General features: G+C 40.1%; 1 protein-coding gene across 4 annotated transcripts in view; it reads left to right on the top strand.

Moving 5' to 3' along the window:
- dscamb (Down syndrome cell adhesion molecule b) overlaps nt 1-11175 on the top strand; it is a 134216-nt gene extending 123041 nt beyond the window's left edge. For 2 of the 4 annotated variants that reach the window (XM_067594382.1, XM_067594383.1), the window contains exons 29-33: nt 217-332; nt 448-612; nt 2793-2993; nt 3402-3704; nt 9834-11175. In XM_067594382.1, the coding sequence (XP_067450483.1) occupies nt 217-332; nt 448-612; nt 2793-2993; nt 3402-3704; nt 9834-10384 (1336 nt within the window). In that variant the 3' untranslated portion in view covers nt 10385-11175. The remainder of the gene's footprint in view (nt 1-216; nt 333-447; nt 613-2792; nt 2994-3401; nt 3705-9833) is intronic. The other 2 variants (XM_067594384.1, XM_067594385.1) reach the window with 1 other exon arrangement.
- The last annotated feature ends 3529 nt before the right edge of the window (nt 11176-14704 follow it).

Raw genomic sequence — 14704 nt, 5'->3', positions numbered from 1 at the left:
ATGATCACTGCTTTCCTTTAAGCAGCGGATATAAATCACAATGTAGCCTGGAGTTACAGTACCTATCACTAAAAATCAAATATATTGCACACAGGATATGCTGTCCCTCTCTTACAGCTACTTATCAACTTAAATGAAATTGAATTAGCGTTTCTGCGATACAATGCGAAATCACGCAGCTGAAAAGTAATTAATTTTTCTCATTAATCTGCTCAGTAAGAACACACGGACACCAGACACAGTGAACAAGCAGCAGCAGACGCTAAGAATGCACATCGACATCCCCAGAGCCCAGCTCCTCATTGAGGAGAGGGACACCATGGAGACAATCGGTAAGACAGTCACCAGGCATTACGCTTATAACTGACTAAATTAATTATTATTTCTCATTATTGTTTTCTTTTTTCTCTCTCTCTTTCCTTTCTTTCATTTCTTCATGTCTCCTAGATGACAGGTCCACCGTGCTGTTGACAGACAATGACTTTGGGGAGACGAATAAGCAGAAGTCCTCTACAGTGACCCATACAGTCCATTACCAGTCTCTGTCCCAGGCCACTGGACCGCTGGTGGACGTGTCCGATGCCAGGCCTGGAACCAGTGAGTCCCATCACCGTCAGTGCTCAACATTTATTTTCTTTACTACTAATCTTACTTCTATACTGCTCACATGTGTTACTAGTAATAATATGATACAGTTGGGTAGAAAAGTGTTTTATGGCTAAAGCAGGTATTTTGTTTTTTATTTGTTTCTTTGCAGCCATGAATCATGTGCTGCTAACTTTCCTCCTCAATCTTCTGTACATGGTTATATTCTCATAGATGGATGTCACTGTAAAAGAAAATTGCCTCACCACTATAAAATACAAACACTAATAATAACCTTTCATTGCACATTCATCTGAATTACATGCAAGAGAAAAATTTCCACCCTGTCCTTTTTTAACTGTAGACTGCACTCATACAGTATGTGAGGCGTTTTTCAGCGGTGAGATTACAAAGACATAGCAGCCATGCAGCAGAGCATCCTCTGGGCTTCTGGTGTTTGAGCTCCACTGAAGCAGAACTGATGAAGAGTAGCGATCTCCCTGCCTCCTCTTGACACGTCCTCACCTGATTGCCCCGTTCCAACTGGCCAGTTCAGCCTGAGTGAACACAAGCACATACAGACACGGACACTCACGCTCAGATTAGTGATGCACTGAAATTATTTTGTGCAGATATATGATATTTTCACACTCATATTGGCCAGTACACATTCAGATACCACTACTGATATTCTGTTTTGTCATAGTTTTAGTACAAATACACATGCGTGTTACATTTATCAGACATGCTTATCTTTTGCTACTTAAATAGTTTTTAAAAAAAGACCATCATTCTTTTAATTCTTTCTAATGTCATGGTAAAGTTGCACACTCTTAGAAAAAGAAACATGTCTGTGTGTCTAGTTTGAAGTTCGAACCAGGAGGTGTGATTAGCTTAGCTTAGCATAGAGACTGGAATATGGCTGAAACAGTTAGCCTGGCTTTTTCCAAAGCAAAAAAAAAAACATCCACCAACTTTATCAGCATGTATAAGGCTCAACATGCACAAAAGCTTAAAACACAGAACAAGATGACAGCTCTGTGTTAACACTTGCACACACAAACTCAGACATAAACCCAGCAGACAGTCATGTGATTGGGTCGTTTAGCCTGGCCAGTGGGGCATGAACCCAGTTTGCTGACTCAGCCCTTTTTATTTCTCGCCGTGGGCAAACACCTCCATCATTTCATCCTTCTCTGCCCGCTGATAGAATTACTGTCTGACCTACTACAATTACTAGCACCATTGTTCTCTGCACAGATCTAATGCAGGCCTTTTCTAAAGGGTCTGATTCTGATTTGGCCCAGTGGTGCATAGAGCAGCAACCTGTCTGGGTCAGACTCAATATGATACTATTTGTATATGTCTGTATGGAGACAGCTGGAGTTTCAGATTGATGATAATGTCATTGTATGGAGCTGTGGGATGATCATGTTCACTGTTCACAGAGTAAACTGTGGATTTGTAGACAACACAAGAGGAAACATGCATTTTCCCCTTTTGAGGTTCCAGCTACAAATGATGTAACTGTAAATTACATAAACAGCAATTTAGATGAAGATTTGGGAATTTATAAACTAGTCTGTGTCTATGGAGGAATAGATCCCAGCTGCTGGAGGCAAATATATCCCTGGGGATTTTAATTATTATTATTTTTTTAAATTGTTCATTTTCAGCTCTGTACAATGATGACAGAAATATTTTCTTTTAAATTCTATTCTTGACAGAAGTCTGAAGAAATTAAAAACATAACACAGTTCTTATAATTTACTATGACTGAAAAATAAATGTTTGTGTTTTTTTCCCCCGAAAATATATACATACTGTATGCATAATAGATATATATTTAATTATCCAATTATCAATTATCCCAAGTGTATTTACTCATTCAGTAAACAAAAAATATGGGTAATGATTTACTGTCTTATTCAAGATATCTATTTATCCACAGAACCGAAGCTCTCAAATCTGTGTTGATATTCATTATGACAAGATAAATTCTTAATATGCTAAACTAAATCTTACTAATAAGTCAATAAAAATGAGTCAGAAAGAATTTCACAAAACTAAATCAAAACATATAAATCAGACGAAAAACCTGAAGATTCTTATGTCGGAGAACTTTGATTCATTAAAACAAAAAAAAAAATGGAGTAGCCATTATTACGTCTGTCCACTGACAGATTTGCCCCCTCTCTCCTCATCAGATCCCACTGCCAGACGCACTGCCAAAGCTGGTCCTGCCGCGGCACGGAGTCGCTATGCCAGCCAGTGGACTCTGAACCGGCCACACCCCACCAGCTCCTCACACACCTTGACCACTGACTGGAGACTCCCCACACCACGTGCCACTGGATCCGTGGACAAGGAAAGCGACAGCTACAGCGTCAGCCCCTCGCAGGATACAGGTAGGGTAGAGCAGGGTGGAGGGGGATCGGTACAGGTATTCACCAATGAAAGATGGATTCACAGCTGTTGTTTTGTAATTCAGATTGGAAAGTTGGGGGGGGTTCAATGGAAATCATGCTGCTTTTGTGACATTGTCTAGTGTGAAGGCAGTCTGCATGGCTCTCATGTTGGCTTCTGTGCAATCCAAATAATATTGGCAGTGCTTTTTTCATTTGCAAGTGCAACACTGGGACGTCCTCTTGGCTGAGGCTTTCAAGGTGTGAATCCACCAAACCTCACGCCATCAAATGATCCAAAAAAGCTGCAACATAAAGCCATATTTTGCCTGTATTTGAAAAATTGCTGCACTCTACAATCCCTATTATACATTTTTCTTACGTATATGATGTGTAACCTGTAATCATCAGATCGTGCTCGGAGCAGCATGGTATCAACAGAGAGTGCATCCTCCACCTATGAAGAGCTGGCCAGAGCCTACGAGCACGCTAAGATGGAAGAGCAGCTCCGCCATGCCAAGTTCACCATCACAGAGTGCTTCATCTCTGACACCTCATCTGAGCAGATGACAGCAGGGACCAACGACTACACTGACAGCCTGACCTCCAGTACACCGTCTGAGTCAGGCATCTGCCGCTTTACCGCTTCACCGCCTAAACCTCAGGATGTCAGCCGGGTCATGAACATGGCTGCGCCCAAGGCGCACAGACCTGGTGAGGAAGTGGAAGCATACACACAACTCACAACCTTTTGTTTCCTCTACAAACATTGAGCAGCTTCTCCGTCCCTTTTCCTTTCCAACAGTATATAATCAAAATCATAATCAAACTTTCATGTTCACTTTCAGTTTAAGGTAACCTCAGAGAGATTATAATAGCAAAAGAAAAATATACATAAAATATAGATACAAATATGTTGCAGAACCTCCTGAACAAGAAAAGCAGATATTTATCTGACAACATATCACTGTCCAAAGAGTAAGAAAACCTTAAAGTTACAGTGAAACAGGTTGAGAGTGTCTTTACCTTCAGTAATGTGATGTATTTCTGAATGAAACTAATATGTGGTCAATGTACTGTTACAGTTATGAGAGGAAATGAAATACATTTTTTTTAGATTTGATGAGGCCACTCAACACTTTCTTAGCAAGTGTTTGCTCGCCCATAAAAGCCAAAACCTGGCCAGTTACTTTCCTCTGGCGCCGGGACTGTTCACTAGTCGTCCCAAATTGCATCTGATTGGATAATTTTATGCAGTTGCCCCCGAGTTCAGGATGAGGCATAAAAAACATTTTAACATTTAACAAGAAAAGAAAAGAAAAGAAAAGATTTTTGGAGGGTTGCCATATATTCAGCATATTAAAAAAGATAACTGAACAATTAACACAGGGACATATGGTACAATTAAAATTGTAACACTTTTGTTTGTAATTCATTAGCAGTCAATTATATTAGCCCTTTATTTTCTCTCCTGTCACCCATTTTGTATTAGACTAGATAACACAAGATAATATCATTTTTTATTAGTTTGTTGTCTGTGGAAGCCCCTCAGTTTGCTCTTAAAATGACATTTTTGATGGCCACCTTGGACCACTTGTATTACAAATCAACTTCAGGTTTCAATCATGTTGTGCATTGCATTAGTCTTCAGACTACTGCAACATACAGTATAGTCTCATTAAACAATTTCTAGAGCCTTAACCCAGTAAACAAGCCCATTACATATGATGAACAAGGATTGTGAGATGCAGTTTCTCCAATAGCCCCCCAGGGATAATCTTTATTGTAGGAAAACAGAAAACTTTTTTGCGAGTAATTGATCTTATTTTTTAAACCATATGGTGTTTCTGTTTCATAAGCCTTTGACTGCATCTGCAGTTTGAGGATCGTGCTGCGCTGCGCTTTCCTCTCAGGTTGTAGTCTTACCTTACATGACCCTCAGCTCCTACCAGTAGCCCTGTGGATCAATTACGAGATCTGGCACAGCATGACGACGGGCTGCTGACTTCACTCAGAACCACAGTCATTAAGATAGACAGATACCCTTCTCCCTGACACGTGTTACACAGCTTGTCCATCAACCCATCTGCTGTCATTTTATAGTGTGTCTGGGGATAATTAGCGTTCTTGGAGGTGTCCCATCCATGGGAATGAAGGTCTGCGTTTGTCTGTGTGTGTGAGTGAGTGTGCGTAAGGGTACACTGTCCCTGAATCTTGAGTTTGACCAGGCAACAGTTGAGGAAATCAGATCTGCCTCTAAAGTTTCAGGCCTCATTATGTTTTGAACGTTTGTGCACAGGACAGCAGACTCATATCACCAGTTCACCAGGGAGAGAGGTCAACTAAAGGCTATCTGTCAAGATAATCTGAAACTATTGTCATTTAGTACAAAACACCACTTAACCGCCACTGCGGAGACCGCTCAGTGTAACACCAACCTTTTAGCCTTTCAGGCTGGTGGCAACGCTGAGTGCTAGAGTCTGGTGTCGGTTACATTGGGAGATACAGTTTATGCATAAGAATCGAGCTGTGTGGCCTCTACCATTTCCTTCTGAAGTGTACACTACATTTAATAAGATGTGTTTTGACATTGCACAAAAGTAGCAATGTGAATTTATATAGAAACTGGAGTTTTAGCAGGAAATTTGGAAGCGCCAGACCTAAATGTCTTTTACTGTACATATTTTCATTAGACGATTAGCTTTTTAGCTGTGTTAACCTTTATGTATTTCAGCTGACTCTACACGTAATGGACTGTAAAATGGTAAGGATATGGTTTTCTGAGAAGCATGCTAATAGCGACCTGCAACAACCCTGACAATTAATTACAGTAGTACCCAGATACAGCGAGGGACATGTTGGATTTACGCATATTATTTTAATCACAGGATCTTAAGTCTGTCTTACAACCATAGAAGGTCTTAAAGGATAATAAGCATTTGTAAAGTGCTGCTTTGACCAATGTTCACCTTTATTGTGAGGATTTGTTTCCGCAACCAATCCAACCAACAACAGTTTTTGCATGGCCAAAAAATATGTTTATGTATATATCAACGTATACATGATTCCGTTCCATATGCTGCATTCAAATGCTGTTACAACAACCTCCACTCTTCTGGGAAAGTTTCTACAAGATTTTGGAGTTTTTGGATTTGCTCCCATTCAGTCACAAGAGCATTAACAAAGTTGGTCACTGATGTTGGGTGATAGGACCTGGCTCACAGTAGGCGTTTCAATTCATTCATCCCAAAGGTGTTGGAGGGTGTTGAGGTTAGGGTGTTGACTGTTCAGGACAGTCAAGTTGTTCCACTTTTCCAACTAGGAAAACCATTTATAGCCCTGGCTTTTTGCACAGGTGCCCTGTCAAATTGAAACAGGAAAGGACCTTCCTTAAAATGTTACAACAAAGTTGGAAGCACTCTATTGTCTAAAATATCATTGCATCCTGTAGCATTAAAGCAACATTAATTTATGTTTTTGGCCAAGTTGGGGCAGCGGAACGAGCTGTAAACACAACATTGACCTGTTATCACCTTATAACATTGTTGTTAGCAGACAGAACAACATCAGCATTTATTTGAAGGCATGTCTCTGGCCATCCGATAAATCTACAATCTCCTCCAGGTTGATGGGAGCAGTGAGGCTAAACCAAAACAGTCGAGGTGCATAATGAGCTGAAAGACATGAAAATTATCCATAGAGCTGCGGAGTCAGGTGATAATTCTCTGTAGATTCATCATTACAAGGGAACCTTTTCACATTACATACAGTTGTTTGACCCAACGTTATACCAATATAAAAATATTTATCAGTACAGCATTAAGACTTCCCTTTAAGATTGTCTCAGCAACAATGAAACACTTTCAGCTTCACAATCAGCTGTAAAAGTGGATAAATTCAAATTAGCGTGTATAACAGTATTAGTCTATTGAAATCTAGACCCAGTGTGGAGGCCAGTTTAACTGACAGCTAGTGGATGACCCCAGTTCAACCCCATCGCTGTCTCTATTACATCTGACTGACCTTAGTTGACTTCACCTGTCCATTGCAAAGGTCAGAGGCAGAGGGACAGCTGCTCACTCATCCCTCTCTCTTTCCCACTCTCATCTCATTTCATGTGACCTGCCTCACCTGACAGAGCTGTTATGAGAGTAACCATTTATTTATTTGTGATTCTTCTTCTTCTTCAGTACCTTATAAGAGCAAATCCATTGGGCCTGTGTCCCATTACAGCATGTCCCACAGCACTTTGCTCATAAACTTTTATACCAGTGCTGGTAATTACAGAGATACAGGCAGCAGTCAGCCTATGATAGGCCTGTAAATATGTTATGTGAGTGTGTGTCCCTGAATGACACACACAATATAGAAATACGGGTCAGATAATATTAAAACATTACCCTTCACAGCCGTGCAGACTGAGCTGAAGATGCAACAGACACTTAAACAGATTAATGGCTTGGCGGAGAGTTGCTGCTGTATTCTGGTTACACTTAGTGCCCTATTACTTTGCGATCTGCAGTTTACAGGCTGATGAATTTTCAAACTACATTTCTAATGAGCTCCCACAGAAACACTTAAATCTATATTTAATTCAATTAACACTCCTAGCCATTCATCATCTTTACTGGCACTAATAGGGCTTATTATAAAACACAGTAAATTATTCATTCTCTCTGTGAACTCAGACCATTCTTCAAGGTCACATGTTAGACTGAATCTATAGAGACAGCCTTGTCTGCTCTGACATTAACGCTAAGTAGCTGCCAGGGAGTGTGTGTGCGCACAGTATATACTTACATCTGTGCACGTGTGGGTCATGCACATGTGAGTGTGTCGGCATGTGTGGGAGAGAGAACATGTGTTGAAAAGTGTTTTAAGCAATGAATCGTGAACCTGCTTGTTGATCTCTGAAATATAAATGCGAACGTGAACTCTTCAGTGGTCATGAAACAATACAGATGGATCGTCCACTCATCATGTGCTGAAACTCCAGTGCAGTCCATTAGACCTGGAAACCCAACACCCCTTTGTGATGGGCTGATTCGTCTGTTAAATGTGTAATTTGATCAGTAAAAAGGGATACGCTTACAATAGCAGAAGAGGTGCTGTAAACTCACTGAACTGAATCAAAGTGTCTCTCGCTGTCGTTATCTCTTATCTCTTATCTAACACCTCAGAAAATGACTTAAAGATTGAAGTGACAGCTTTTAATCATAGTTTATCACTCGGTGAAGGTATTAAATCTGACCTGGTTTGTCTTGCTACAGGCATTACATGACAAGTTATTCTGGATCCTAATAAGAATCAGCTCTTCTTCTGCTTCAGTACAACTAAACCTCCAGCAGAGAGGCGGTTTCAGAGCTACCAAATGCGAGCACAAATTGAACATACTGTATATTGTGTGCAGGCAGGCAGGAAGATCCAGATTCACTAGTCAGCTTCATCACAGAAAAAATAACAAATCATCATGGCATATCATTCCCTGATAATGATAGAAAAGATTACATTGTAAAATTCAGCCTCCTATTTCATCATGTTCTGCACATTTTTCCTGATAGCGATGATTAAATCAGATAGATTCACACTTGGTGAAGATTGGTATTACATTAGAATAATAGTTATATGAATCATAATCCCAGAAATCCTTGAGGTGAACTAATATAACAATGTGAATGTGTGTTAAATAAGATTTTCAGCTCTCCATGCTGTTATTTTAAATAGAAGAAATTATAAAAATGGAGACTGGAAAAAAGTCAGAAGTGTAGAGAGCACACAATGTTCCCAGTGGGGATCCCAGGGAACCACTACACTATCTTTGGGGGTGAGTAGAGAGTCTCCTGATGATTACCATACAGCCAAGCTGGCACTGTTTGTAAAAAAGCAGCAGTGGGGGATAAGGCCTCTGCTGTCTGACTGCTGTCAGATCCTGCCGCAGATTTACTGGACATTTCTTACAGTCAGAATATGAGCTTATCTAATGATATTTTAAAAAACAGATCTCCATTTTTCATTTAAAATAACATAATTTAGTCATTTTTTAGAATAATTCTTTAAAGAGAGACAGGGGTTTTCAAAAGTATTAGTATCTTAATCACAAGGCAATAACACAATTCTTCCCAGTAGAAGTGATGCTCTTTTAAAACTAATTAAAGCAATGAGTAAGAATTTTTTAATATCATTATTTACATGCAGTCGACAGTGAATTAAAGCTCCACTAATACATTTTTTAAATAGAAACAATGGATCAAATGATTTGTGTAATGTGAAATGTGTTGCTTGTAGTGATGAACCCAAAGAGAATTTTGACACATATCTGCAGTTTCCCTCAGCTCTACTGAGCATTTTATCATCTTTTAGCTCATTATTTTTGCTTTCATTGGTTTACTCTCACTGCTCCCATCACCTTTGTTTTAATCCACAGCAGAAAGCTGCTTTCAGCAAAAAAAAGATGACAGTTACAGTAGGAACTAGCAGGTGAACATAGTGGAGCATTTAGCAGGGAAAGAGCTAGATTTTTTTTACCTATATTACATTGAATTTGATAGGCGGCCAGAAACACAATTTCAAATGAATGCTAATATAGCTCTGTATCTGCTGGGTGTGTAAATACTGTAGGCAATTGTTTACTAACATGTCAGCCAGAATAAGTTTATAAGTTGATAATATGTCTGTGTTATGTTTACAAATTGTTCTGCTGCCCCCCGAGTGTCCAAAAATTAAATAACGCTGCGTTAAGTGTTTACTTTAATATAAAACAACATGTCAGTGTATATAGAGACACACTGTTATTTAATTAAATCTTACTTGTCATCTGTTCTTATCTTGTGTGTTGCCTCACAGGAGGAGAGCTGGTCCACTTGCCACCTTACCTCCGTATGGACTTCCTGTTGAACCGTGGTGTGCCACTGGCAGCCCGAGGTGGAGGTGTCAGCAGCAGCAGTGGCAGCAGCAGCAGTGGAGGAGGAGGTGGAGGAGGCGGAGGAGGAGGAGGAGGTGGTGGAGGTGCAGGAGCGAGCGGAGGTGGTGCTGGTGCTACAGGAGAAACAAGAGGAGGAGGTGCAGGAGGAGGAGCCATGGGCCAGACCTGCCTGGAGCCCCAGAGGAGCCGTACCCTGAAGAGGCCCCCTCCCATGGAGCCCACCCCTATGGAAGTGCCCTCACCCAGGGAGGTGCAGCAGTGGCAGCCAGGAACTGCCTCCACCCTTCCCCACAGGGATGTCCGGGAGAGGGGAGAGGCTCGGGGTGAGGTCCGGGCGGAGGTCCCCTCCTCAGGAGACCTGGCCCAAGCACAGGCTGCCAAGCTCAGCACCTCCCAGGAGTCACTGCTGGACTCCAGAGGACACCTGAAACAGAGCAACAACCCCTATGCCAAGTCTTACACTCTGGTATAACACTGGGACACACACTGGACTGCTTCAGACTACGGGACTACTGCAGACACACTGCTGGAGGTTGGAGGAAGGACAAGAGACAGACGACAGGCACAGGATGGATAGTTTTCCACAACAGAAAATGTTGTATATAGAGCCGTTTCTGACATGCGTCTGAAGTGGATGCTTTTCTTTTGAGTCTGTCTTTCTTTCTTTCTCTCACTCTTTTCTTACTTTCCTCTGTCGCTCTTCTCTGTTGCTTTCACACTTTTCATTCTCTCACACCTCGCTCCTCTTCTGATGGATTTTCTCTCACAGTTTTTATTTTCTACTTGAGTATTCTTTTATTCTAAAGTGACAACATATGAGGATTGCCAAAATGATTTATTTAAAATTTGAAAAAGAGAAAAAATACTATTGAATTTATATCAAGGACAATTATAGTCATTATTATTATTACTATTATTATTATATAAAAAAAGAAAATATCTAAAAACAAGAAGGGTACGAGAGGAGGACTCTGGAGCACTGGAGAACATTGCTTTCTTAATTTATTTTTATTTTATTGTCGCAGTGTGATGAAATCTGTGATTGGGTAACTGATGGGGTTTTTTAGCACTACGAAGAGCCAATAGAGGAGAAGAAGTGACGCCAGACACGACCGCCAATGCTGACCAATCGTAATGTTTTTCAACCTTTGTGACGACTGCATGGCGACTGATCAAATGACAATTAATAGGAATGGCTGGAAATCCAAAAAAAAAAAAAAAAAGAGATTTTTTTTGTCACACTATGAAATTATACAATGTGAATATATATAAAGAGATCACTTTTATTTGTGGATATTACGGGGAAAATGATTTGGTTAATAAAGTCCTTAGTCATGTTTGCACACATCTGACTTTGATTTATATGGCTCGAGTCCAACATCCCTTATTATTCATGACTGTTTCTCTCCTCCTCCTCCTCCTCCTTCTTCTTTCTGCTCTCTTTTGTTCCATTTTCTGTAGCCTACATTCCTCTCATACATCCCACTGAGACCTGTCATTTACAGAAAAACACAGTAGTTCTGCCAAGTTATTTGGTTCCCCATTAAGGTCTGAAAGGGACCATGTTCAAATCTTAGTCTGATAATTATTTGTTAAACATCCCCTATGGATATGTTTTAAGAAATACAAAAATACTCTGCTTTGAATAATAGTTTTTTTTCACATTACAAAAGTTTAATTGCTGGACACAAGATGTCTCCTACTTCACAGTTGAGTCAATTCTCAGTGTTTGTGCAGTGGAGGCTTCAAGTTTTCACATCACACTTGTGTAAGTGGCATACTGGAGCATGATTGGCTCCAGATTAGTTTTGATGTCACAAATCCTGCTTGTAGGTATATGCCTTATATCTGAGACTTAAAGTGAGCACAGAGAAACTTTCAGCAGATGATGTGAAAACAGCCTTCAGGTGTTAAACTCAAATGCATCATTCTGCACAGTGAAGCTCAAACATCCAACTGGAGAAAAGAAGAAAAACACTTTTTTTTTTTAGTGGAGGGGGACTTTAATTTATTCGCCAGCAAGAATTTTGCTGAGATCTGGCTTTTGTTTTATTTCAAAACAACTTTGGTGAAGTACAGTTTCTGACTCTAATGAAAGCAGGTGATTAATTTTGAATGTCTTCCCTTTTTTCTCCTTTTCCACTATTCACCAGCTCACATTACTCTCTTCTATCTCTAAGTATAACACAATCTTTTCAACACTGATTGATCCGAGTAACAACTACACTCAGGGCACGTGAATTCATTTTCACACATTAGTTGTAGCAGCCAGAAATACTTCCTAGTATGACCTGTCAACCCCTGTTAACACTCTTACTTGAAGGTTGCGTGGTCCAAGGGTCAAACAGCTAAAAGGGCAACTGTGAAAATCCAATTTATTTATTATCTTAGATCCCTCAACTACATTTAGCTGTGAAGAAACAGGCATTGGTTAAGCATCAAAAATGTCATGCTGTGGAATCTGTGACCTTATTTCACTTAGATTATAATCTGTAGTTGAAATGTGGAAGGGTAAAGGGCCACTCCACTTATTTTAAATGACAATTTACCATTCATGAGGAGTTCTGTTCAGCCTATGAAGACAGCTGTATAATGTCTGAGAAAATAACCCCTAATAACGTTATCAGGGTTATCTCAGTTTGAGCATTTAAACATCTATTACAAATTGATGATGTAGAGCATGAAAGATGAGGGCAGAAGTGTAGGAGTCAAGGTTTTTAGAGCTTTATCCAAACTAGAGATTAAAAGTCAGGATTTTAGGCTCTCTTTTGTTAATCTTAAATCTTAAACAAGTTCACTCAAACTTTATGGAAATGCAATACTAAATCACTTTGGTACTCTTAAAGGATGTAGGATTTAGGAGGATCTATTTGCAGAAATGGAATATAATATTCATAAGTATGTTTTCATTATTGTATAATCACCTGAAAATACGAATCGTTGTGTTTTTGTTACTTTAGAATGAGTCCTTTATATCTACATAGGGAGCGGGTCCTCTTCTTGGCGGAGCCCGCCATGTTGCACTGCCATGTTTCTACAGTAGCCCAGAATGGACAAACCAAACACTGTCTCAAGAGAGGGTCTTTCACGGTTTTCTTGAGTTTTGTAGACACTGTAGGTTCTCCTACATGCTTGAAAGTGGAGGGGTGTGGGGGTATTCACTAAATCCTACACACTGGTCCTTTAACAAGAGAATATCAGTCATATCTACTTTCTTTACATAAACATTACATTTCGCCCAATAACTTTCTAAACTCAAGGTTCACTTACTAAGCTGTCCCCAAAGCTTTCTTCCATATGCTATGGACTTCTGTCAATTCATTAATACCTTTAATTGTTAAATAGCACAATTGGCTTTAAGTTCCTTTTGGAATTGGCTTTGGCTAGCAAAAGGCTGTCCAAAATAAAAACAGATTTAAAAGTAATTTTTTAAGGTGACTTGTTTACAGGGATTATTTGAAGACCTCCGCTTCTTTCTTTGGGTGACAAGTGATTGACAGTAAACAGAGCGAAACGTTTCTGTTATCAGCACGCCACACAAACAGCTCAGGACACACAGGGATACAGCAAAAAATAATAAAACAGACTCTTCAGGCTTCTAATTTCAATTATATGAAAGTCGGTTTTCATGCATTAATGAACTGCAGAAAATAGGAGGTTTAATCACCAACTCTCCTGACTGGGTGCGTATACCAGCAAGAAACATCTTAAACACAAACAACCTTATAACCGGCACAAACATGAGGAAACAGTAAACATTAAAAAACAGTTTGTATTGTTGCTGGTGCGTCTTGCTTCTGATCAACAGATGGCGCTGTGTAGTCACTGAATTCAGTTCATTTGCCACTAACAAGGAGTGAGCTTACGGACTTTGAGGAGGTGGAAAAGGGATGGTTCAGCACCAAAACTATTTGTGACAACCTGGAGAGAGACATCAAGGACAACCAAGCAGTCTGTTCCTCTGTGTGTCTGCCATTTGCAGGCGCACACCACCCTCAACACTGTGAATTATTCATGCCAGCGCTGACACTGGGACCTAGATCAGGTTTACACTGTCACGCTGAACCCCACAGCGCCTGAGAATGTGGATGAGACAGCAGAGGCAGGAGAAACACCTTGCATGTGTGCAGTTACATATGCATATATGAATTCAAACACGCATTATAATAATCTAAAGGGAAATCAATGTCACTTATGTAGAATTACAGTAGTTGATAGGCAGAAAATTGAAAACATTATCTGTTCTTTTATCATACTCTGGCTTAGACTGTGTGAAGAGAATTGAAAGTGTGTATCTGCTGCATGATTGAACACATGCTGTCAGCCTGCTGATCCACCAGGAAAACTTCATGCAGTTACTATAAATGAGTCCAAGAAACTGGTCAGATCAGAGATTGAATTTACTGTGGGTGAATGACAATGATTGCATTTTTAAAAAAAATCTGTGGACTTCCCTCAGTGGTGTGTGGTGGTATAATGAAGATAGATGAGCCACCTGCACACCGAGAATACTTTATGACTGTGCACTGGCCCTCATATATTAGGCAGGATTGGCGTGTGTGACTCCCCTTCTGGCTGCAGGCCATTATCACATCTCCCACCAGGCTCAGCAGCCAGAGAGGGAAACTCTGACATAGGGGGAGATGAGGTCTCAGATCTAATAAGATTATTAGTGGTTTCCAACTTTTTTGTCTGGTGTACCTCCACAGCCCTGTTAGATGAACTCAAGAACTCCTTCATCAACATCTCTTGTGCAAAATGTATTAATTTGAATTGATTTTAAGGTGGATGT

This window comes from Thunnus thynnus, chromosome 7 (assembly GCF_963924715.1).
Source record: "Thunnus thynnus chromosome 7, fThuThy2.1, whole genome shotgun sequence".
NCBI lineage: Eukaryota > Metazoa > Chordata > Actinopteri > Scombriformes > Scombridae > Thunnus > Thunnus thynnus.
This window is presented reverse-complemented; position numbering and strand designations above follow the sequence as displayed.